Here is a 26,135-nt window from a genome sequence, read left to right on the forward strand (position 1 = left end):
ACCCACAGAGTGATGGACTCGTTGAGAGATTTCACCATACACTGGCAGAGCAACTAGCGCTAGTGACGGCTAAACATCAACGTGACTGGGACACTCATGTTCCCCTGGTCCTCATGGCATATCGTTTGGCGGTCCAAGACTCCACTTCGTGCTCCCCTGCCCTCTTGATGTTGGCCAGGGAGATCCGGACACCAGCGGAGCTGATGATGGGCCGACCCCCTGATGCTGATGGGGATCAACCGGGTCCTGACTATGCGAGGAAGCTCCAGGATTACATGGAGTCTGCTCATGACTTTGCTAGGAGGAAACTGATAAGTGCGGGGGTGCGGCAGAAGAGGAACTATGACGTCCATTCCAGAGGCCGACATTTTGACATCGGGGAACTAGTCTGGGTGTAAAACCCCCAGAGGAAAAAGGGCAGATGCCCTAAGCTGGACAGTGACTGGGTTGGACCCTGTAAGGTTCTGGAACGCTTGGGGGAAGTGGTGTATAGGGTACTACTGCCCACAAGGGGATGGAGGGTCGCCCTGCACCGGGACAGACTGGCCCCCTATCGCGGCCACTTCACTGGGACAACAGGGTGGGCCACGGACAGACCTGGACTCCACCCCTACAGACTCTTCCACCACTATTGTGACAGATGACAGAGAGTCTGGAAGAGATCATATGTGTGGTTGGCTGAGAGTGTTTGGGGGGCGGGTGTTAGAGAATGTTGTGGGTGTGTGGGGAAAAAAGGAGCGAGAGTCGGGGGTTTGTTTTGATTCTGGAGAGCACGTTTTTCCCTGTTGTTTTGGCGTTGGCTACGGCCCACAGTAGCCTGTGTTACTATTCTTAATAAACACCGACATCTCTTTCTTCTGTTAGAGGGACACTACAATATAAACAATACATTATAACCTAATAATTTATATTTCACTTGCGTGGAGCCATTTCTAACAAATATTTGTAAAATTGAACGGACTAAAACATTTTTTCTGCACAGACCTTTGTGATCTGCAAGTATAGTGCCATGTTTTATAGTCCTTCTCTGTTTCTTTGAACTGCTTTGCTTGTTTTTGCATAAAAAACAACTCACTTTTAAAATAATGCTCAAATTGTCAAAGAATGTGCATCTGAAATGGTGACAAGTCAAATACTGTAGTAATGACACTTCATTGTTGATTTCCAGCTGCTAAGTGGAAGTGTTGATGCTGTTCCCCTTTGATTGCTGCCAGAGGAAGATTTTTAGAGTGAAAAGAATGTAAGACTAGTGTCTGATAAATATGTAACAGAACAGTCAACCACTGCAGCAGAACAAAACAGACTAGAGGCAAAAAAAAAAAGCCAAGATTCACTGATAAAATGTGACTGATACGACACTCAGAAATTACTCTTACATAAGCTGGATGACAAATTAAAGGAAAAGGAAAAAAGAACTTGCCCCTTATATCGTTTGGGTCCACTTGTCTCCTTAGAAGGAAAGCTCACTGCAAATCAATGTAACAAAATCCCCAGACTGCACCTTAAACACCTCCTTCTCATATCCAATTACAGTACAAAGCTACAGCATTCATTAAGTGACCACATGAGAAATCACGCTCTTAAAATTATGCAAACATCTAAGTCATAAAACCTGGGGCATGCTGCCAGCATGCTTTTTTAGAACAGACATCATTTTAATAAACAGTGCCAGACAAACTGGAGCACAGGAAGTTTTTCTTTCAGTCGTGTTTCATGTTAAACAGCCATGTTTACAACCTTAATGCATCCCAATTAGCAGTAGCAGATTGTCCTGACACATTCAAACTGATTCAGCTGATTCTTTCTATTTAAATTCTGTGAAATATGTTTATATTATATGTTGTTTGCTGCTGTTTATATATTGGAAAATCAATAAATAAAACGGAGCATACAGTTCATAGTGTTGGTAGATAAATGCACCTAAAGAGAAAATAAATATTAAAGGTGCCTACAATGCCTCACTGCTTGGCTTTCAATCGGTTTTCAGAACAGTTGCAGTTACAAAGAAGTGGACTTAAAAATAAAAAAGCTTCAACTTATGTCAGACTTTTGTAACTAGAGACTGCAAACTGATCTCAACTTGCCAACTATCTGAAAATCAAGCTCAAGGGTCACAGTAATGTGATACCCACTCCTCGATTCTAGCGTGCAACTCAAAGCGTCTAAAGTCTAGAGTCTAAAAGAAGCTGACGCCACTTCAAGCAAGATCCCAGATAAACACAGGCGTGCATGCACTCTCAGAAAGTCCACAAAAAAAAAAAAAGAAGGAAGAAGAAAAATAACTAACTGTAGCTGCTGGTAGTGATGCATGTACCAAAAAGCTAACCATGATATGGTTGTCATGGCAACCTGACATGATTATGCTCTAAGCACTAATAAACAAAAACAAAACTTTTTCCAGCATCCCTCAGTAGTAAAATATACTATTTTATATATTTACACACATATATACATATATACACACATATATACACACACACACATATATACACACACACACACACACACACACACACACACACACACACACACACACACACACACACACACACACACATCTAGACTTTAGACACTTTGAGTTGCACACTGGTATATATATATATAATATAGCAAACTCTCTGGAATACGTATATCAAATCCATAGATTAATATAAGGTTAGTTTAAGAAGCACTTCCTGTTTTGTGGCTTCAAAACCTGAACCACGTGGCTATCACATTTTATAAGCTTTTCAGAATCCTAAATCCATATCCTGACTTTTGTGGTCCTTGAGCTAAAGATCACCAGTGGCATTTTTGGTGAAGAATGTGGAAAAAAATAAAGATTTATTTAAGGTGAGTCCCTTGTGTGCATAAATGCACATCCAAGATATAAAATTTGGATTAAAGAATCAGGGGGCTGTTCTCAGCCACTGTGAGGGAAAAAAAAAGTTGTTTTATTCTGTAATTCTAGGTGATGCCATAGATTCGTGTGGCAAGAAGAGAAAGAAAATGAATTAGTCTAAAAAAGTGCCTCTGCAGCTTCATTGCTTGGCTCCCAAATTTAACAAATGTTAGTTTGTGTGATTAGGCGTGCTAGACCAGTTCGAAGCTATTCATTACCTAAAAGATGAAATCAGAGGCAGCAAGGGAGCTCCAGTGTTCTAACGATGGAAGTGATTAGCCTTGGCTAACAGACTCATCTGCACATGGCTCGCACCCAAGTAGAAATACACCAGGCTAAACATCGAGACAAGCAGCCCGTATTAAAACCACATCTTTCTCATGTATCTGTAAATTGTAATTCTATAATTCCAGCTCCTACAAACTGCAATACATTAACCAGTTACATTGTATTTGATCACTGAGACAAACATATTATAATCCACTGCACTGCCAGGCCAGATACTCCCATCCCATTTTTTCCCCCCAAATTGATTAAACAGGAGAATAGGTATGTACTAATCAATCATTTTAAAATAAATAGAACAGACTAAAGGAAGTACAGTTTACCTGACAAGGTTAAATAATGTATGAATAGAGTATTTATTAGTCATTTGACACATTTTTCAGTGACTAAATCAAATTTTAAAGAATATTAAAAAATTCCACATTTTCATTTGCTGAGAGTGGCTTAGGTTAGCAGTGCAAACACCAGAACCCTTTTTTGATTGTGGGTTGTCGTTCCGTACTAAATTCTCATTACTTTGTTGAGCAGGGTTTTTTCCAACTTATTTTGTCAAAGAATGATATTTTCATTTTCTAGATCAAATCTGCAAAACTGCACCACTCTTTCGAGTTCACAAAATCAGGGGGCGAAAAGGGGGTGGCTGCATAACTAAGAACTTACACATAAATAAAATATGAAAAATTTACTTGGCCAACTAACATTTCTGTTGACAAAAAAAAGAAGAAAAAAAAAAAGCTGAAAAATGTGTCTACACTGTTAACCTTTGCTGTATTTTTCACAGTAAAATACCACAAAATGCCCAGTAACTTACCTGAAAACATTTCTACAGTTAATTACTGTAATTTGCTTTGCATTATGGGTATATTAAGGTTATTTACATTTACTTACTGTATTTTTTAAAATTGCGGTAGTAGTTATACCTACCGTTAACACATTAGCAGTAGTGCTACTGTATTATGTGATTTGAATGGTTCATCATACTGTTTGTGTATTTTTACTCTTTCAGTGGTTGGTTGCAATAGTGCATTACATTTTAACTCTTTCACTGCCAACCATTTCCAGATTTTCCTCCAACCTATGCCATTTGTCAGTATGATACCAGTGAAAGTATTATGGTTTTGACTTTTTAGGGGACTTGCCTGTGTGTAAGGTTCAAGAATTCTGATCATCTAATCTGCTGCATGCAGTTGTATGCACATGCACAGCTGCTGCAAATGTGTGCTTGCCACTGCGTTGCCAAAGGCGAACTTCAGTCAGTGGAGAATATTGTAATAATTTGGCGGAGGCTTCTCAGTCGAGCAGTAACTGAATTGCTCATTTACTGAACGTGCAACATGTACAGAACTCTTCTGGGAACTAGTCAACCCAACTTAGTGAAACACACACTGAATGCATGCTGGCCCCGCCCACCCACCTACCTCTACCAACCACCACTCCATATCCTGACTGACATGACTTGTGATCCAGTGATTGACAGGAGAGGAAAGACAGTCCAACTTTGTTAACTCTTCATTACGAAAAAAAAAAACAAAAACAAAAAAAAACAAAACAAAAAAAAACTCTTCATTACGATATGCTCGAGAGGACAAAAGATTTTGCACCTCGTTATTGTTGGACCTCTGTGTGGAAACTGCAAACAGGACGTCATAAGGTAATGCAAAGGACTCTCCTACCTAACATACTCGTTTATTAATTCTTAAGAGCATATATATTTTTTGTGTGTGAGGGGGGGGGGGGCTTAAAATCGGTGTTAGCTTGGTCGAAATAGCACATTAGCTGAATTATTCTGGAAAAAATAGGTTGTGTGTGTTTTTTTCTTTTCTTATTTAAATATATATTTAGATATATATTTTCCACGGGGAGGGGCGAAGAACACAGGCGCAACGACAGTCTTTGTCTTTTTCCCGCCGAGTGTGGTGCATTGTCCTCCTGCGCTTCTGTTCTATGACTATTGAGAAGCTGGCCATGCTAACAGTGGGACATTTAGCTTCAGCTAAAGCAGCAGGTAAAAATACACATTTAATGAGAATAAAGAAAGACAACTTTTTTTTGGAAATTTAGAGACTGCTAAAACAATCTTATCCAGTTTTGAGCTTGCTCATGTAGGTTAGCCTGCTTTATTTAATTTTGTGTGAGCTGCAGTACACAACACTAAAAAGTTAATATAACATTAGGTTGGTGGCGTGAGGAACTCCAACCTAAGTTTAATATTTATTATTTTTTTAAGTGGGAAGGGGAGCATGTTTTTTTTCCTTTAATACAACGTCTTCCAGGGTCTTTTTCATAGGAAAACCGTGTAACGTCTGTGTTAGGTTGGTCAAAAGAGCAATTAGTTGAATTATTCTTGAAAAGATGGGTTGTGTGTTTTTTTTCTTTTATTTACTTATGTAAATATATTTTTCAAGGGTTAAATAAATGCAACATTAAATTAACAATTGTCTCTCTGTCTTTTCCCGCCCAGTGTGGTGCATTGCTGTCCTCCTGCCCTTGCTGGCTGCGCTGACAGTGTGATGTAGCCTCAGTGTTTGTGTTTTAAAGGCTTTTTCCACCAAGATGTCTGTTGAGAGAGAGATGACCTTACCCATCACACCAAGGGTAATAGCGCTTGGTAAGTAAATAGTTTCAATCCTCTTGTAATATTTTTGTAAAAAATCTATGTAATTATTGTGGTATTTGTACCCACAACAACTTACTTAACAGGGGATTGTCTGTTTTATATTGTATAAAAATAGAATACACACAGTTTGCTGCTGTTTCTCTTATTATTTATTATACACAATGACCAACAGGAAAAAACAGCCTAACATTTCAGCACAGGCCAAAATGCCAAAACATTAGGCAGTTTTTTCCTGTAATTGATCATAATTTTCATTACATAATAAATAATAAGAGAAATAGCAGCAAACTGTGTGGATTCTATTTTTTTACAGTGTGAGGCCTGCTATCCAGCATTCTTGTGGAAACCTTATTTGTAAGGGTGAGCACATTGTCTTATTGGACTCTTGTCTGTTTTTAGGGAATAATTTCATGTCTGCAAGCCGCTGGATGATCAGTTTGGAGGGCAAGGTATTTTATGAGCCTGAGCAGATGCATGACTTTGCCAGCACCCTTGCTGTCTTCTTTGCGTCATACTACGTTTTCAACCTTGAGTATCAGGAGTCAGCGTCCATCACACAGGAGATGATACAGAGGTAAATACTTTACACCATTAAAGCTTACACCATTTAAGAATGAAATATATGTGATAGCTTGACTACAGTTGCAGAAACATATAGGTGATTGCTGTAATGTATGTTTTAATTTTGAAATTAAAGCAGCCTTTTTTCCGTTAAAAGGTTCTTTGTGAGGATCAATCCAGACATGGGAACAAAATGCCCTGCAAAACTTGGTACAAGCTGCAAGACAGGTCGTGTCGTAAAGAGGAAGGTTACAAGCATCAGCCCTCGGATCACCACCTTCCTCCAGCGGCTCTCTGAGTTTGAATGGAGGACTTCCAACTAGGTAAGAATACAGAGATGATAATATCTTTTACATAGCTGATAATTATATACATACTGTACACACATCCATACAACAGTATGAATGATCTCAGACAGATGTGAACAAGTGAATAACCTGAGCAAACATGAATATTGATGATGTGTCTTTGACAAGTGGTGATAAAGACTACGCTGAACCCGACCATCCTGGTAACGGAAATCTAAATCCCATGTCACATTCTATTTCCTGGGACCCACTGATAATTATTACATTTTGTAAATGATTTTTGTTTTACAATTGTAATAGTTTATTTAATGTTCATGCTGGTGGGTTTGTCCTGTTTTTAGTGGAATGAAAAACTGTTTTCCTTAAAAAAATCAGACACAACTTAGACATTCACATTACTCACACCCTCATTACACATACATATAGGATCTTGGGGGTGGGCACGATACACGGAGTCCAAGTTACCATCAGGGTGTACGCCTCACCCCTGGCGTCGTTGCCCACCTCTCAATTTTAAATACATGTAGACATTGAGGGCTAGCAGGAGGGACTATGCGCTTACCTGCTGCTCTCTGGCAGGTAGCTCTGTGCCCTCCTGGGTTTTAATTGCACCTTAGAACACACATGCATCAACACTACAATGAGCGGGTGGAGGGAGGTTTGGAGTCTTCTCTCACCCCCATTCTCTGCGGCCTACTGGAGCGGGGGGGCTAGGAGGAGTGGGCCGTCCGACTGCGGTCTGGGGCCTCCCTGCTGCTGCGGAGTCGGGGCGGTCTGCCTCTCCCCACCGCAGGGAAAAGGGTAATACCACCTGGGTCTGGGTGCAGTTCCCCCCTCCAGGGGCAAGGGTACCTAGACCCGGTTAGTAGAGTACGCTTGGGGAGTGTGATCGTGTATACAGCGTCTCTTTATGTCTGTCTCCACGTCGGTTGAGTGTGAAGTACATATGAGAGCATGAGGGTGGGAATGGATGTTTGTGTCTGTGTGTGCCTGTATGTCTGTGTCTATATGTCAGGTTGGGTATCAGACGCCACCTCTCTGGGGACATCTCGGGCCCTCCAAGGTTTGGAGGCCTATCTCCACCCACCACCACTTCCCCTGCCGGTGGCGGACTCCCTCAGGTATCGGTGCGTTGGTGGTTCTTTGTATCTGGGGGTGGGCGTCCGGGTACACACCGGCTCACTCCTTGGCGGCCGCTTATTGGGGCTCGCTTGGGCCACTTTGGAGGTGGGGTGCCCCCGGCCTCTCGGCCTGGGGCTCGGTCACTCAGGCACAGCTGGCTGCCGGCGGAGCTCACGGGCGCGTCACTGCAACTCCCCCTGGCTTCTGCTCCGCGGCTGCTGAATGAGCCCTCATCTGGGACTCTCCTTAGCTCTTACTGGGACAGTGGCGCGGCTGCCCCTCTGTGGGTCTTCCTTGGTCTCTTGTGTTCTGGGGGCCTCTGGATGTCTGGAGTTTTGATCTCCTCCATACCTGCTTGATACCATAGAGGACAGGGCTGTGGCTCCCCACACTCTCTAGCAGATCATTACATGGAGAAACCTTTGGAATGCAAGCATGCTGATCCACACAGGTATGCACACAGGTGTACACATGGGTATTCACAGATGCGGACTACAGCTTTCTTGGCTGCTGCCTCAAAGCACACTGTGCGCTGTCTATCTTGCGTGCTGCACAATATCGTTTATTATTTAGTAACTATTGATATCTATGACTAGCTAGTTTATTGTGATGGTGCTTTTTTTTTTTATTATTATTATTATGTTGCTCTTTGTTGTTTGCTGTCTCCCCTGTTTTTTTTGTTTTTCTTTCTCTCCATACAGGTGACCCAGGAGTTTTTTTTTTTTTTTTGTTTGTTTGTTTTTTTTTCTCTCTTCCCCCCCTTCTCACCGTCTCTTCTCCCCTTTGGTTTTCTTTCTTCCTCTCCCCCTCTTTCTTTCATTCTTTCCCCCTGTCCTATTAAAAAAAAAAAAAAAAAAAAAAAAAAAAAGGATGACAAAGGATGAACTGAAGCTCCGCCATCACGTGATGTCACATGCTGCTGTTTCTGATGTCACTTCCAAAAAAAAAAAAAAAAAAAAAAAAAAAATCAGACACGGAAAGGTGAAGGACTGTGTAGTTTTCATGTACGCTTCTATTTATTTTGGTTATTGACATTGTTTTTATTCAGTTGAAAAATGTTTTTCTTGTTAAAAAAATAACAATAAATGTTGGTTTAATTCACTATTCTGAGACTACTTTATTGAATTATATTGTTTTTTGTAAATGTTCTTATATTGAATATGAATGTTAATATTATTTTATATGCTGTAAAACACAATTACAGTCTAAACAAATTATACTGTACACAATTACAGTGTTATACCATAAACCACACTTGCAGTACAGTGATACTATAAAACTTAATCACGGTAAGTCTTTCTAACTGTAAACCACGTTTACAGTAAAGCTGTTATACTGTAATATATGTTTACAGTAAAGTGGTTGAACTGTAAAACATCACAACAGTAAAGATAGATTAGTAATTACAGTAACTTACTGGCAATAGTGTTGCCAGTAAGTTGCTGTAAAAATACAATAAAATGTCTAACAGTGTAGTTGGTTTCACATCTCACCAGAATTTCAATATCATTACAAAAATATTTGTGTGTTATGAAAAATATTTGTTTAAATATTGACTTGCCATGAATAATGTGCATAACCGAATCATATCATACAAATTCAGCTGAGTCAGTGTTGGTTCAACCAATGACAAGAATACAAAGGAAAATGTTTCAGGTCCATTTGAATGCTTTTTATTTCTGTTCTTAGTCACAGTAAAATGAAAAAATAGCCTTTTATGCCTTGCTAGGTTTTCAGTTTTCTGTACTATAATCATGGCCATTTAAGTATATATAAAAAAAAAAACACCCAGCACGCCCCTGCGGGCGGTTTATCCTTCAAGCTCGGGTCCTCTACCAGAGGCCTGGGAGCTTGAGGGTCCTGCGCAGTATCTTAGCTGTTCCCAGGACTGCGCTCTTCTGGACAGAGATTTCCGATGTTGTTCCCGGGATCTGCTGGAGCCACTCGCCTAGCTTGGGAGTCACCGCACCTAGTGCTCCGATTACCACGGGGACCACCGTTACCTTCACCCTCCACATCCTCTCGAGCTCTTCTCTGAGCCCTTGGTATTTCTCCAGCTTCTCGTGTTCCTTCTTCCTGATATTGCTGTCATTCGGAACCGCTACATCGATCACTACGGCCGCCTTCTTCTGTTTGTCTACCACCACTATGTCCGGTTGGTTAGCCACCACCATTTTGTCCGTCTGTATCTGGAAGTCCCACAGGATCTTAGCTCGGTCATTCTCCACCACCCTTGGGGGCATCTCCCATTTTGACCTCGGGACTTCCAGGTTGTACTCAGCACAGATGTTCCTGTACACTATGCCGGCCACTTGGTTATGGCGTTCCATGTATGCCTTGCCTGCTAGCATCTTGCACCCTGCTGTTATGTGCTGGATTGTCTCTGGGGCATCTTTACACAGCCTGCACCTGGGGTCTTGCCTGGTGTGATAGACCCCAGCCTCTATGGATCTTGTGCTCAGAGCTTGTTCTTGTGCTGCCATGATTAGTGCCTCTGTGCTGTCTTTCAGTCCAGCTTTGTCCAGCCACTGGTAGGATTTCTGGATATCAGCCACCTCCTCTATCTGCCGGTGGTACATACCGTGCAGGGGCCTGTCCTTCCATGATGGTTCCTCGTCTCCATCCTCTTTCTTGGGTTTCTGCTGCCTGAGGTATTCACTGAGCACTCGGTCAGTTGGGGCCATCTTCCCAATGTATTCTTGGATGTTCCTTGTCTCATCCTGGACTGTGGTGCTGACACTCACCAGTCCCCGGCCCCCTTCCTTCCGCTTAGCGTACAGCCTCAGGGTGCTGGACTTGGGGTGAAACCCTCCATGCATGGTAAGGAGCTTTCTTGTCTTTATGTCAGTGGCTTCTATCTCCTCCTTTGGCCAGCTTATTACCCCAGCAGGGTACCTGATCACGGGCAGGGCGTATGTGTTGATGGCCCGGATCTTGTTCTTACCATTCAGCTGACTCCTCAGGACTTGCCTGACCCTCTGCAGGTACTTGGTGGTTGCAGCCTTTCTAGCGGCCTCTTCATGGTTCCCATTTGCCTGCGGGATCCCCAGGTACTTGTAACTGTCCTCTATGTCTGCAATGTTGCCTTCTGGTAGTTCAATCCCCTCAGTTCTGACTACCTTCCCTCTCTTTGTTACCATCCGACTACACTTCTCCAGTCCGAACGACATTCCAATGTCATTGCTGTATAGCCTGGTAGTGTGGATCAGTGAATCGATGTCTCGTTCACTCTTGGCATACAGCTTGATGTCATCCATGTACAGGAGGTGGCTGACAACTGCTCCGTTCCGTAGCCGGTATCCGTAGCCGGTATCCGTAGCCAGTCTTGTTAATGATCTCACTGAGGGGGTTCAGGCCTATGCAGAACAGCAGTGGGGACAGAGCATCTCCTTGGTAGATCCCGCACTTGATGGTAACTTGTGCTATGGGCTTGGAGTTGGCCTCTAGTGTTGTACGCCACATCCCCATTGAGTTCCTGATGAAGGCTCTTAGGGTCCCATTGATCTTGTACAATTCTAGGCATTCCAGTATCCAGCTGTGGGGCATTGAGTCATAGGCCTTCTTGTAATCAATCCAGGCAGTGCACAGGTTGGTCAGTCTGGTCTTGCAGTCTCGGCTGATTGTTCTGTCTACCAGTAGCTGGTGTTTTGCACCTCTGGTATTCTTGCCAATTCCTTTCTGTGTCCCGCTCATGTATTGACCCATGTGCCTGTTCATCTTAGCCGATATGATGCCTGACAGGAGCTTCCATGTAGTACTGAGGCAGGTTATTGGTCGGTAGTTGGAGGGGACCGGTCCCTTCTTGGGGTCCTTGGGGATCAGGACCGTCCGGCCTTCAGTTAGCCATTCCGGGTGTCTTTCGTTAACTAGCAGCTGGTTCATTTGTGCTGCCAGACGCTCGTGGAGTGCAGTCAGCTTCTTCAGCCAGTAGGTGTGAACCATGTCGGGCCCTGGTGCTGTCCAACTCTTCATACTGGAGACCCTTTCTTGGATATCTGCCACTGTGATGGTTACTGGACCCTGTTCAGGGAGGTTGCTGTGGTCTGCCCTCAGATCCTCTAGCCACTGAGCATTGCCGTTATGGGTTGCATCCTTCTCCCATATGCTCTTCCAGTATTGCTCCGTCTCCAGCCTTGGTGGTGCTGTTCTCATATTGTTCCCCTGCCACTGAGAGTACACCTTTGCTGGTTCTGTGGAGAACAGCTGGTTTATTCTCCTGCCTTCTATCTCTCTGGTGTACCTCCTCAAGCGGCTGGCCAAGGCTGTGAGTCTTTGCTTGGCAGTTTCCAAGGCCTCAGGTATGGACAGCTTGCTGTATTTCTTAGGCACCTTATTTGTCGCACCTTTCTGCAACTCCGTTAGTTGGCTAACCTCCCTCCGTGCTACTTTGATCTTGCCCTCTAGCCTCCTTCTCCATGGAGGGTACTGCCCCTTGTGGCTGTTCAACTTGTAGCCAAGCATCTCACTGATCACTGCTGCCGTATTGTAGATCAGCTTGTTAGTGTCGGTAACCGTGGTTGTAGGTATTGTACGTAGTGCTGCATTAACATCATCTAGCAGACCTTCTGAGGGTACTTCACGTAATCTTGGTAACCGGCTACGGGGGATCCAGGTTTCAAGCTTGGCCATGATCCTATTTTTCAGGTCAGTTCCTCTCGCACTCAACTCTCCTATCGCACTTGGGGCTATGTACCCAATCTCGGGTGGGGGTGATGATATCTCCCCCCTGACCTGGCGTCCTGACTCCTCCTTGCCGTAGCATTTGTGTTGTACCTCGTCAATCTCTAGCTGTGAGAGCAGTCCCTTCTTTCGAATGTTGGAACACTGAGCTACTAGTTGTTTCGCCGTCATTGTGGATGTTGGGTATCGAAGAATCCATAGGTCCCTCATCCTATTCATGTAGCCCCTTCCGCCGGGGAAGGGGCTACATGCATTCCAACAACGCCCTGTTTTCGTCCCTTGCCCACCGATGCCTTCTTGTTCCAGTAGCCCACTTTTCGTCAGGGTGCCCTGGTTCCTCAACACCTGACGCGGACCTTGTTGATCCGGGCGACGTCCGAGCCGGCATGCCTTCATATTTATCTGTCTCGCTCATGTCTGCGGTAGGCTTGCTTAGCATAGGGGGTCTAGCCTTAGGACCCTTACTGGATACAGACGCCCCAGGCAGGAATCGAACTTGCGATCCTCTGTTCCAAAGGCGTGTAGTCTAACCACTACGCTATCCAGCTGCTATCTCTCTCTATATATATATATATATATATATATATATATATATATAAAAAATCATTTCTCATACATTTTCCAACTGTATTTCAGTTTTACTTTCTACAAAAGGCAGCTCTTTGTCAATCTTATGGCATAAAAGTAGAGCCAGAAAAGGAAAGAAAATCACTTCAAGGACCCTATTCAAACAGTCATTTTAAGCTTCTGATTGATCACTCACTGCGCTACAACATACCCCCATCCTTTATTACGAGACTTTAGAATGTCCTCAAAGGCATGAGATGTCATGTGACCATGGAGCCACAGACTGTAATACCATCATAATCAGATATTACGTAGGTAACACATTTATGGTTGTCACTTCCAGAACTAATAACCCATCCTTGCTGCATTTCATTAATATCCAGCTACGCACTAAAGAGCAAGTAAAACATGACTTAACACGAATCGGACAAGTTTGTTTATGCATTCTAGAGATAAAATGGAATCCCTCTTGCATGCAGCTGTAGCCTATTTATACAAGCTCCTGTTCTTTGGTCTGGATTAATAGGTACCACACAGGGTTGTAGCAGGTAAAAGGTTCCATAGCACTCAATTAGATACACCTAATCAAGCTTAATAAATTGTGTACAACTCGAACTGTGTGTAAACAGCCGATGCAGCTCTTATATTTAGATGGCTGCACAATTTCTGGGACAGTGACTAAGTGAAATTATTTATAACTACCATAAGCTTTTGTGCAGTAAAATCCTTGTTAAAGTAATCAGCATTCATATTATCAGCATCTATAGCATTTACATGAGACGTTTTCTTAACAAGCTGGTAGTAGTAAACCTCTACTGCATTGCTCTAAAATGTAATATACCATCTTGTCTTTAGTCACTAACACTGCAGGTGCTTCCCTCTGCAGGATGATGTAACTGCTATTATCAGATGAGTGTTTCCTAAGTGACTGTTCATCGTATGTATGTGGCTGTGCGAGAGAGTAGCGCTTACTGCGAGTAGTGATCTCAGTGTGCACTTGACACAGAAATGAAAAGCTGTTATGCAGTAAATTTTCATTCAGGTTCCCTAATTATGCAACTTTTTTTCCCCCATCCCACCTGTGTCAGAGGTGCGTTTTATCAATTTCCCTGTGAAGAAGCCTGCTGGTTCAGATGCATAAAGGCTGAGTTGTTTAGCATGGGTATTTTGGCTGGGAAGACTGACCCTAATGGGAAAATGTATAAACACCATTATGTGCTTTTGTGCTGCTGCTAGCATCAAATGAAAGATTTGATGTGGGCCTCAAGTGCTCTCATAATTATTGTGATGGGCTGGGATGGTTTAAACAACCCTATGCACCTGTTTATGCAGAGTACTTTCAGAGATAAAAATATACTTGAGCAAAGTAAGTTGAACGAAAGAAATCAGGGCTGCTTGTAGTAATGATTTAAAACTCACAAGCTGAAAAACATAGCATGTCTACATCCATTTTTAGTAATCATCAGCACCACTAACAAATCTCTTCTATATAATAATATATTAAATGTAAAAGTTTTGTTTTATAATAGTAGAAAAAAAATAACATTTGTTTCTAGGTTTTATAATATAGAAAAAATAAACTAATTTGTCAAGTTTAATCAAAGATCACAGTTAGAAAATGATTAAAAAAAGAAAGCATATAAATCATATAAAATGATTAAATATAGCAAAAAAAATACCCTGAGGAGAGATTTAATTTGATTAACCAAAAGTACTTTGGAAAATTTGTTTAAACTGTTAAAAAAATGTATGGCCAAAATCAATATTCTGTGACATTTATTCAGGATAACGTTGGTTTGTGAGCACTGAGGAAAAGAGAACTTTGATAAATGCTTTCACTAAAGCAACAATGAAAATCCATCAAAATTCAGAGATTATAATTCATGAGCTGCAGAAAGAAATGTTTAGATTTTCTTGTTTACTGGCTGGCTGTATTGTACAAACTAATGACAATTAATATCCACCGAGGACAAATTCTTCCTGTTTCACTAAAACTGGATCAATATTCTGGGAGGAGTAGCAATACTTCTGAAAATGGAAGAGAGTTTTCAACACGAACAATACAATCTTGACCAAGTTGAGCACAATTTCGATAAAGATCCTTTAGGTGATCGGGGTGTTCCTCTATGAGGAACGCATGTCCCACTTGTGGGGGGGACGCACAGATGACTGATAAGCTCACTGATCAATCATCCATATGAGTCAGGCAGGACAAAGGGTGTTTGACAACAGTACAGTAATCAAAATAAAAAAGAAAGTCTTTTTAAAATTTATGCAGTTTGTTTTGCATATGTTTGTCATTGCACCAGGACTGTGTTATGCAAATGTTATTGCACAAGGAAACAAGGCAAACCAAAACTAGGAGGTAGATTCAGAAAGAAGCTATAATCATCCATTATTCTTTATTGTCATACAAACTATTACACATTCTAAAGCATACAAGGATAACATATAATTAGTAGTAATGAGTTCTTGATGTTTATGCCTTATTCTGTAATTTAGTGTCAGGAGAAAGTGATGGCAGCAAGATGGCTGTGTCTGTGGTGTGCTTGTTTGTGTGTGCATGTGCATGTGTGTTTGTAGTAGTCATAGAAGTACCGTGCACAAGTCTAGGCACGTTTATATTCTTCCTCATTGTGCACATTAAAGTAATCTGAAATGTTCATATACAGCATAATTCCACATAACATGATGTCTGATGTTTTGGTTTTGTTTGTTTTTTAACAATACTACTGAATATTGAATAGGAATTTCAAAAAGTAGAACAAAATGCAAAGCAATAAGTATGAATTCAGCTGCATTTAATGTCAGAGCCTGGTGGTCCACACTAAAACCAATTTTCTCTAATTCAGTGCGAGCGAGCCACAGACCTCAGAGGTTCTAATCCTTTTTAGTTTAGTCATCTCATGACCACGTTTTAAATCTCTAAACCCTCACTGAGGTCAGTCCATGCGGGTGCTGCTGACCGCACTGCATCTGTTTAGCATCAACAATATCCTATCCATGTCACATGAAACTACTTAGCCACATGACTTGAACACATGCAGCTAATGTATGATAAAAGAGGGCTTTTTGATTTTGGTAATTATTTCACCTCAGTGGGCGACTTTTAACCCTGCAAATCGCACAATGACTTTTATTGTCACAGGGTTTGTCTCAGAGCTTTTACACATAAAGGAATGACTAATCCTTAGATAGCAAAAAAAGAGAAAGTCTAAATAATTAAATTAACAAAGGAGAGGTAAGTGAAAATCCATAAGCTTAAGCATTAAACTGGTAACAAGAGAATTTTGCTAGAGAAGTCCTTGTATTTCAGTGAAATACATCCCCAGACATGATTTGGCGAAAAGCCAGTGTAAGTGGAATGACCAAGAGGACAGAGGGTGAGGCCCACTCTCAGTAGGGGCCCTCCACTGAGTTCCTGTTTGGCTGTACCAACAGCTGTCTTATCCTGAAGATGAAGGATGAGATTTCATTAACAAGTGCGTTTTTTTTACTCTAATTAAATTTTAAAGCCTAGCAAAAGTGGCTATAAAATAAATGTATTTAAATTAAAAATATAACATGTGATATATAACAGATAAACATACGTTTTGATGGTCATTATACATGCAGTGTTACTGCTGTTATTTTTAACTTCAAAGTACATCGCCCTGAGCAGCATGGACAACAATAGTTGCGTGAAATGTAAGTAGTCTTAAATTCTTTGTTATGAAGAAATCAGTCAAAACCTTACTAAACAACAGTGAGGTAATGTTTTTTTAATTCATGCTTACTGCAGTCCAGCAAATTTCTGTGTCAATGTCTGTGCTATTGTAGGCTGTATTATATTTGAAAACCCCCTTGTATAGTTTTGCACTGTTGTGTATTTTATGCTTTTGTTATTCCTATGCAAGAAAGACATGGTACTGCGACAGTGCACCTGCTAGTTGCTGTCTACGTGGTGATGTTAAAGCATTCACTAATAAATGCAGAGCGCTGCATGCTTTCCTCAACGCTGAAACATTTGAACGCAACTGACAACCGGTTTTATTTTATGTTCTTCAAAACAAAACAAAAACAAAACAAGTCTGTCTGACAAAGGGACTTCACTGTATGGGTCTCTTGGTTGCATCAGCAGTAACCAAGTAACCTACTTATATGCTGCGCTGTGAGATAAATTTGGGTTCTTTATTAACTTGAGTGCCTGGTATTTTTACCATTTTCTAAACTTAATACTTATTTTCACTTTTAATTTTAGAAGCTATGTTTTAATAAATATCAATTATCTGATATTATGGAAAGCTTCAATAGTTGCGGGAGAGGTCAAATACTTAGTTTACAAAACCACTAACTACTTATATAATTGCTTAGAACTTGTTTTTTCTGTCTAACTATACCAACATCTGAACATTACTGCTTTTGCAAATGTATGAAAAAAAAAATCTTAATTTTTATCATTTTAACAATTTACATATTTAAAGTGTCTGTTGGATATAATGCCTGTAGGCATACATTCAACATGATTCCTCTGGTATTTTGGTTCATATTGGCAGGATTGTATCCTGCTGTTGCTTTAGATTTGTCATCTGCACATCCATGTTGTGGATCTCCATTCCACCACATCCCAAAGGATTGAGATTTGGTGACTGTGGAGGCCATATAATGAACTCAATGTCATGTTCAAGAAATCAGCTTGAGATGATCTGAACTTTGTGACATGGCACATTAGCCTGCTGGAAGCAGCCATCAGAAGATATCTTCCTTTCTGATGGCAATGTACCTAACACAGTGCCTAAAGTGTACCAAGAAAATATGTCCCAAACCACTGCACCGGGAAAACTGTTGATATAAGTCAAGATGAATCCTTGTTTCCATGTTATTTACACCAGGTTCTGACCCCACCATCCAAATTATGCAGCAGAAAATGTGATTCATCACACCAAGTATCATTTTTTTCAATACTGTATTGTCCAACCTGTTGAGCCTATGTAAATTATAGCCTCAGGTTCCTCTTCTAAGCTCACAGATGTGGCACCTATAACTGATGTGCTCCAAGGTTGACATGTTGCGTGCACAGAGATGCTCTTCTGCATACTTTGGTTGCAACGAGCAGTTGCTTGAATTACTGTTGTCGTCTTATCACCTCAAAGTCTGGATATTCTGCTCTGCTCTCTGACTTCAATGCATACTCTCTCACAAAACTGCCACTCAGTGGAACTGCTATCTAAATTGGGACCTCCTTGTAAACCCTAGAGATGGTTGTGAATAAAAATCCCAGTAGATCAACGGTTTCTGAAAACTCAGCCCATCACGCACCATGTCCAAATTCACTTAAATCACCTTTCTTCCACATTCTGATTATAAAACTAAAGCAGCCATGCTGCCATGTCATTGGTTGGTTGTTCGTTAACAAGGAGTTTAACAGCTGCACCTAGCAAAATAGCTGTGTGCATTTTCAAAACATCATCATTTATATTTGCGAGGTGACTTCGGAGTTCTAATGTCTAAATTCTTTTTTTTTAAGATGTTTCATTGTAAAAAAAACAAAAACCTACATTTCCTCTCCTAAAAGGCTGCTTAAGTGACAAGTCAGCCAACGCACAAAGAAATCCACTCACCTCTGTTACTTCCTCTGACTGCTTCCAATGCTTCAAAGGATTCTGTAATGGCCGGTTTAAAATACAGAGTGCACTCACTTGTACTGAAATAGGTCTTTCATGTGCCAACACAGCTCTGTGGGTAACATTCATGTGACTAAAGGTACTCTTAGGAATTATCAGGATTTCTATAAAGATCTGTCTTAAACTTTAGCCAAATCTTCACCGAGGTTACAAGCAGGAACAAAGAATCTGCTTAAACTAACTGCACATCAATCATTGTATTGTTCTTGCCTAAAGAAAATACACATTTCAAAAATCACCATGTAGGCTGTAGAGAGTAAGCTAACGGACCAGCAAACCTAGAGTCCAATCAGTTGAACAAAATGTGGTGATGTGGTTTGATGCACTCTGCCTTAGAAAGTTAAAATATTATGTTTGTTATCCTCAAGAGGAATCTGCTGACCCAAGCCTTGTATAAAATATAGATGTCAGCACAATTATGAATGTATTGATTTGCATAAAGCAGGATAAGATTACAAGGTAGTCCTAATCTTAAAATGCTAAGCCGACTCCAAAAACATGACACAGACGATAAGTAGGCTAAAATGAGTCAACAAATGAGCAACAGCTATACAAATCCTGTGAGACATTTATGTGTTTATTTTGTGCAAATTATGCAACATACTTACACAGAACGAAAAGCTAACGAACTAATGATACCAATACTGAATTGAAGGGAATACAACTTTGATATGAAACACAGCATGGTGTAAAAATGGCATTTTGTGACAACAGACACTGAGCTGATCAGCGTCCCACCTGCCGATATTACAAAAACTTCAAAAACAGAACTAAATGAACTTATGGACAAAAGAATTATTGAAGAATGAAGGCCCTAATGGGACAGATAGTCTAAGTAATACATTGATTTTTGAAATGTAAATGCCAACAGGTAAGCCTACTATTTTTAGATTTTTAGACTTAACTACTTTATACTTAAATGCAGTCAAACTAGTGGCTTCTTTTTGTGTAATTAATTATGCTCCAGGATATTGAGCAAAGACTCAATAAATTAAGTTGATTAATAAGATAATAAGTTAGCTCTAGCAGTCTCTGTCAGGACTGTGTGAGTCCAAAGTGTGAAAACAGCTAAAAATAATGACTTAATTATGGAAGGCTATTAATTCAGCTTTTTTCCCCCCCTTATTAAATTATCACCAACAGTTGCCTGACCTATGAAAAGTGGGCCTGGTAAGAAAAAAAAAAAATGCATATGCCTTGCAAAACAATGGTGACAAACTCACAGCAGTGGAGTGCCATTAGTTTGTCACCATTTTAGCTTTAGACTCAGAGAATGTAACAGGTACATTGATGATGTATGACCTGGTGCTTTCCCACATTAATAACTAATAAGTAAACGATAAGTGAATCCATAAAAATCAGAACTATGAACAATAGCGCTTGCAGCTAAAATGATTTCTTTGGATTATTGATGGATACTGTTAGAATTTTAGAGTTAACAATGCTGTACCTTTGAAAATATTTATCCTCCATAACTGGGAAACTGGATGAAGTTGAACTCTAGGACGAACTGTAACCCTTAATTACCACCATAATAAGCTAGATAGCAACATTTAACTATTAAATAAAAAATGAATTCAAAAGAATTTTTCACCATTTCAAATTTATGTATCAAAATAATCATTTAATGAACAAATATACAAATATTGCATGCTAGCATGTATTTAATGGTATGTTGAGAAAGAAAAGTCAACAAGAACTACAGAAATATTGAGAGCTAGAGCAATACATCTGTGATGTGATGCAGATGCAGATCTTTTCCTAGCTCACTGACAATTTTCCTTTTGGGGGAGAGCACTTGTTAATTTGTAATGTAATGTTGTACTACCTTTGTTAAAGCTGTCACTCTGTAGAGTGGACAGAGAATTGACATGTTGTACTGATGGACAAAATGTAGATAGATCATGCTCCAAGATCAATATACCAATATTTAAGTAATTCTCTAATGTAAATGGCCAGCATTTATATAGCGCTTTTCTAGTCCATAGGACCCCAAAGCACTTTACACTACATTCAGTCATTCACCCATTCACACATGTACAGAAGAACAAGTGAACTGGCATATAGAACTTGGGGCAAATGTGTAGTTAAATGTATTGGGGATGGTTGTCGCAGTGCTAAAACAGTAAAATGAGGAAAGGCAGATGATATGGAACTTTGATGAGAGAAAAAATATATATCAGCACTCAGGAATTTCATGATTTTATTAAAATATATCCTGTCAAATTACATTGCTACCTCTTGGTGCAGAAATCAGATTACCTGCCAATCACCTGTACTGCACCTGTGTCTTTTGCTCATTTCCATGCTCACTCCAGCGTGTCATACTTCTTCAATGCTAATGGTTTCCATCCACACTCTCTACTCATTTCATTACACCGCAGGTGGTGAAGATGAAATGAAGAGTTTACTACCTCTGATACCTGACACTGAGCTGATGATCTGATAATGGTAGTCTGGCTGTGCCATGCCCACCGTTCCTCACATGGAAATGGAGAAGTTGACAGTAAATCATAACAAAAGCATACAACCCACATTATTTCTTCTTAATCTGCAAAATAACACTGGAAGGCGAAAACACCAGCACAAAGATGAAAAGGAAGAGGAAGGCATGCTACAGTTGCTCCTGTTTCCTCTTCCTCTCCCTCTGCACTCGGACTCAAATCATTTCAGGCATCACTACCCACAGGTCTCTTATCAAATAATATTGAAATGGTTGCCCCGAGGTGTCCATTGTGCATATGAATAAAGTCATATTTGTTGAATGATAAGTAAGTTTATGACAGTAATGCACTGTGGGGAAGATATTCTTTATCCTATGATGAAATCCCATTTTAATAACTCGTGGTGTATTTTCACTTTGTGAAATCTGAGACACAAAAAAAGAGGTTCAGATGTTTTAAAGTGTCACGATTATATCTAGCTACACTTGAATGTGTTCTAACAAATACTCTTTTATAAAATGGATCACATGACTGCTATATGTAAAAGCTCATATGAAGCCCCATGATCACCTATGTTGCAGTCTCACTGAGCTCAGTAGAGGGCTTTATCACCCCTACAGCTCATTCACTGTTTTGTTTTTCCCCCTTTGGCATACAATTTTACAGTTTCGGTAGATTCTCAAATATGTCATCAGTGTTGCTTCAAACGGCGGTATGCAGCTAATGTTCATGTCAGTTTGACGTGCAGCCCGTAAGTTTTTGCTCACACATTTCCCACAAGACTTTATGAGGTGGTAATATGTCAGTGTTGCGGCTTGATATGTGGAGAGCAATTAATTAAACTTTTAAACAGTTTGAGTCTTTGTAGTTATTAAAATCATTTGTACAAACAGACAGATATGAGTCAATGTCACAGCTTTGGTCCTGCTGCTGGAAATACCCACTTGAGCATGGCATGCCTGGTCATATATATATATATGTGTGTGTGTGTGTGTGTGATTTATCATCCCCCTAACAGGTTTGAACTTCTCTTTTCAGTAACATTTGCAGAAAATGACTTACATAGCTGCCTTCTGTCAAATAAAGCACATAAGCCTAGGTTTTTGTGACCTATTTTCCAAGATTTACTTCTTCAATAAGAACAAATGGCTATGAGGACCGCAGGCATTAAGACAGTGTTGGCAATGCTCTTCATTAAAAAAAAGACTAAAATTTAAAGTGGTAACAGCATCAACATATAACTAGCATTATATTACATTACACAATTTACAATAAGAAAACACATTAACCCTAAAATTACAGCCGTGACTAAAGGCCCAATATTGTTTCATATGTTAATTTCTCAAGAGCTGCAAAACTGGTGCAGTCTTATTAGTTTCAGCACCGAACACACATTTTTTTTTTCTGATGCAACCAACAAGATTAGATCATTAGTCAGTCATGGGAGTATGGCAGCGCTTGTTAATTACTGTTTTATCACACACATACACATACCGATCTGCCTGGTGTGAGCATAATTATAAAAAGGTGAAGTCTAATTGAATTCAAAAAGCTCATACAAAGTGATCTGAGCACAAAGTGCCTTAAGCTGTGTAACTGTGGAATGCTGAGTATTATAATTTAATATTGAATGAGAATGATGAGACAAAGTAAAATGGAAAGCCACCCAGCTGTCTTAAAATTCTTCATTCTTGGAAAAAACAAAGAAGCTACACCAAGTTAAGAGTGACCATGCAGTGGCGGTCTCATTTCGACTGCCACCTGTATGCACTATACCCTACGGGTTCCCCTCATTCTTCATCCTTTGTTATGAACAAGACACTTCATTACTTCTAAGGATAATTCACCACTGCCTAATTTTTCCCCTCTGGTTCACTTCAGTTACCAGAGTATTTTATAACCTCTTTACTTCTTCCTATTAATACTTAAAGAGAAGCTGCCCGGAGCTGCCTGTCCTTTATCCTAACAATAAAAATGGTATATACAGTCCTGAAGTCCAAACCAGAGTAAAAGAACTCATTTCTAGCAGTATCCACCAAAGCTTCAGTGCAGAACGAGCTTAATATGTAATTTGTCCATTGAAACTACACGCAGGTTTAATGAAAACCTCGAATACAGTTCAGGGGCTTTATGGGAATTCTACAGCATCTCGTCTTAGTGGCCATTCTGAAAATTGCTGAAATCTAGACAAACTTACAGCTGTTACAGGTACTGCTCCCAACTTTTATACTGCCTGAAACAAATAATGCTTTATGTCGTCTTCTGAAAAAAGGTTTAAAAATTAGAGAAAACTAATCAACAGTAAATGAGACTGTTTCATCAGTTCACTGACTTAAATGGAATATATGATGCAACACATCTTACATATACCACAGAAACAGTTTTACAATACATGAAATATGCAATAAATGCACAACGATATCTATGAAATTACACATTTTTCCTACTCTATGATTGGTTAAGTATACAAAACCGTGTCTAGGGTGCTGGATCTTTCCATTTGCTTTTATACTACTTTCTTTATGGAGCATAACTTGCCTCTCAGGCACCTGATAAACTAATATTTTATAGATCTCCGTCATCCAATCATATATTGTTTGTTAGACATCTTATTGAAAAACAACAGAACAATTGACTTCTGCTGAAAGAAGAGATACAGAGCAAATCAAAAACACATGACCACAAGTTTGCAAGCTCACATAAAGACACTGCATGTCAAAAATGCAGGGCCAGATGTTTCATTATGCATCTGCAGTCCATTGCCTGCCTCAATTTAAACTACCAGTGGATTACAAATAAAACAACAATGCAAAGGCTAGTCTGTGGCATGCACATTTAAAGCTATGAGTACTATAGTTTAAAGCAAACATCTTAACTCAAAGGCCACTTGCTAGCCTTTTCTGGACATTTTAAAAGATTTAATAATAAGACAGTAAACTGTATTGGACAGCACTGCGTCTTCACAGGGAACTTGACTTGTCATAGCAAGAACAGCTCAGGTGTTACTAATAGCAGCAATGAAGTTCACTCCATTTAAGCATCAAAGTAAGCCAAGCCACTGAAGTCACTAAAGGGAGTACAGCTGTCATTTATGTTATCAGTGACAGCTGTTTGTTTGCTGCTGTGAGAGAGGAAGAAGTCCATTTCTAGTCTGAGCAACAAAAATCAACATGAATATAGTTTTAGCACCGAATGTGTTCAAGAATGATCAAAATCAGGGTCTTAAATAATAATTTAATTCAAACTGGCTGAGCAGGCTGTGATGATGCTTTGTGAGAATGGAGTGATTAGGTCTCACAAGTAACTGGACTACAGCCTACAGCCATTTACAATAATATGGACTTGCACTGCTTTATACTTCTACTGTCGTTCATGCATTTTGAAAATTAGCCCTTAAAATGAATAAGTTCTGATAAAAACTGGGATTTTCAAAAAAAGGTTTCTACACTCTTGCATGAGTAGATGCTGGGATCAAGTCAGTGTCTTGTTACATTTCTGTAAAAGACTCGTGTGAGTCACTGAATAGACTGAATGAGTGAATCACGTTTTGAAGCATTATCTCCTGCAGCGCGATAAGCTCCCTCTCACACACTCAGGGGGAAGTTACTGTATGAATATTCATGTAGAATACCGTTATTGATATGCATATGAGGCGAGATTAAAAAAGAAAGAACGGGGGGGAAGTCAGCTAATAGAAAACTGCAGCTGTCCAATTGAGAAACTCCGCGCAATTTAAGTGATTACGGTAATCATACTCATCAACAACTGGATCACTGAAATATTTTTAAAAACACAGCCGCAGTCAGCCAAACTACAGGTCATACCTAACCACAGGCATTAGCTAATGATATATTAGTGAGAGATGCTGCTTTCAGTCAGTGTTTGAAAACTTCACCCTCCGGAGATTAGCGGTACACATCAATGGGCAGTTAAGGTAAACGACTGCGCCTTTCTAATCGATTACTCGCGTCACGTTGGGGAACATCTATAATACAGTTTTAAAAAGAAAGAAATACTAGCAGTGACATAAACACGCTCCTATTTCATGGTAAAAGAAGACCAATGCGCAGTGAAGACACTGTTCTACGCGTGCGGTGCTCCGAGGCAGTGTGGAAATTTAAAATCACAATGACAGTCATCCAAAACATAAAGAAGACGGCTTACCATGTTTCGGCTTAAGAAGTACTCAACAAAAATCCTTCCAGTGCCCGGAAAGGAGCCACCAATGCCGGCTGTCAGTGCAGCTACAGCCTCCCCCTCGCGCGGGCACATCAGCACTGCTGCCCCGATCTCTTTAACCAGTCACAGCAAGGCACAGCAACACTCCACCCGGACCCTAGCCTGGCTCCACCGCGAGATAACTGCCCCCTTTCTGTCTCTCTCTAGTCATGACGTGTGAACCAGGTAATCTTATTACAAGAGGTCATGAAAGGTGAGACCGGCTAAAGCACAGTTGCCCCTCCTCCCACCATATTTACTGGATATGCACCTGGCCAGCTTGGGTCAGTACTCTCTGAAAAAGACTCATCTTCAACAGGATGATAAAGGATGATGCGGAAAAACCTAACTAATTAACAAGCAACAGCAACAAAAAAAAGTCCCCTTATCTTCTCATTAAGGTCAAACTAATCCATAACTTATTACATTGTGAAATGCACAGCCATTCTCTCACATAGCTAACCTACACTTTCTGAAGGTCAACAAAAGCCATTTACTGTCAGCTGTCGATTATTTCTGAGCGAAATCTATTATTCTGCTCTGTCTGCACCAATTGGTGCTGAGAAATGACACCACTGACTGGAGGCAGTCAGCTATGATTCACCTGTCACTTTGCAACAGTCGCTGGACTTTTCTTCCCTACAGCTTAACCAACAACAAAAAGCCTTCCATCAATATACTCTAATTAGCTACCGTGCCGAATAAGTCACAACTAAAGGTTGCACAGATATTCAATAAAACAGTTTCTACACAAGAGACACTGCTGTGGAGGGGGCGGGGGTCTTGTTC

At 40.4% G+C, this 26,135-nt stretch overlaps 2 protein-coding genes across 3 annotated transcripts in view; one reads left to right on the plus strand and one right to left on the minus strand.

The window, feature by feature from the left end:
• LOC147316116 (protocadherin-15-like) overlaps positions 1–25,496 on the minus strand; it is a 181,365-nt gene extending 155,869 nt beyond the window's left edge. The window contains exon 1 of the mRNA XM_086259324.1: positions 25,293–25,496. The gene's annotated coding sequence lies outside the window, so the exon portion shown is untranslated. The remainder of the gene's footprint in view (positions 1–25,292) is intronic.
• Positions 4,717–6,784, plus strand: LOC147316117 (uncharacterized). Of its 2 annotated transcripts, XM_086258095.1 has the most exons (4): positions 4,717–4,817; positions 5,628–5,774; positions 6,183–6,357; positions 6,502–6,768. In XM_086258095.1, the coding sequence occupies exons 2-4, from the start codon at positions 5,720–5,722 to the stop codon at positions 6,665–6,667; spliced, it is 396 nt and encodes a 131-aa protein (XP_086114221.1). In that variant the 5' UTR covers positions 4,717–4,817; positions 5,628–5,719; the 3' UTR covers positions 6,668–6,768. The 2 variants fall into 2 exon arrangements, with proteins under 2 accessions (XP_086114221.1, XP_086114222.1); XM_086258096.1 differs by lacking the exon at positions 4,717–4,817 and having other exon boundaries at positions 5,708–5,774; positions 6,502–6,784.
• Positions 25,497–26,135: the final 639 nt, after the last annotated feature.

Source organism: Aulonocara sp. 'chitande type north' Nkhata Bay, linkage group LG13 (genome assembly GCF_057382095.1).
Source record: "Aulonocara sp. 'chitande type north' Nkhata Bay isolate Kocher_YH1m ecotype deep benthic linkage group LG13, A_spYH_male_GT1.1, whole genome shotgun sequence".
In the NCBI taxonomy this organism is placed as follows: domain Eukaryota; kingdom Metazoa; phylum Chordata; class Actinopteri; order Cichliformes; family Cichlidae; genus Aulonocara; species Aulonocara sp. 'chitande type north' Nkhata Bay.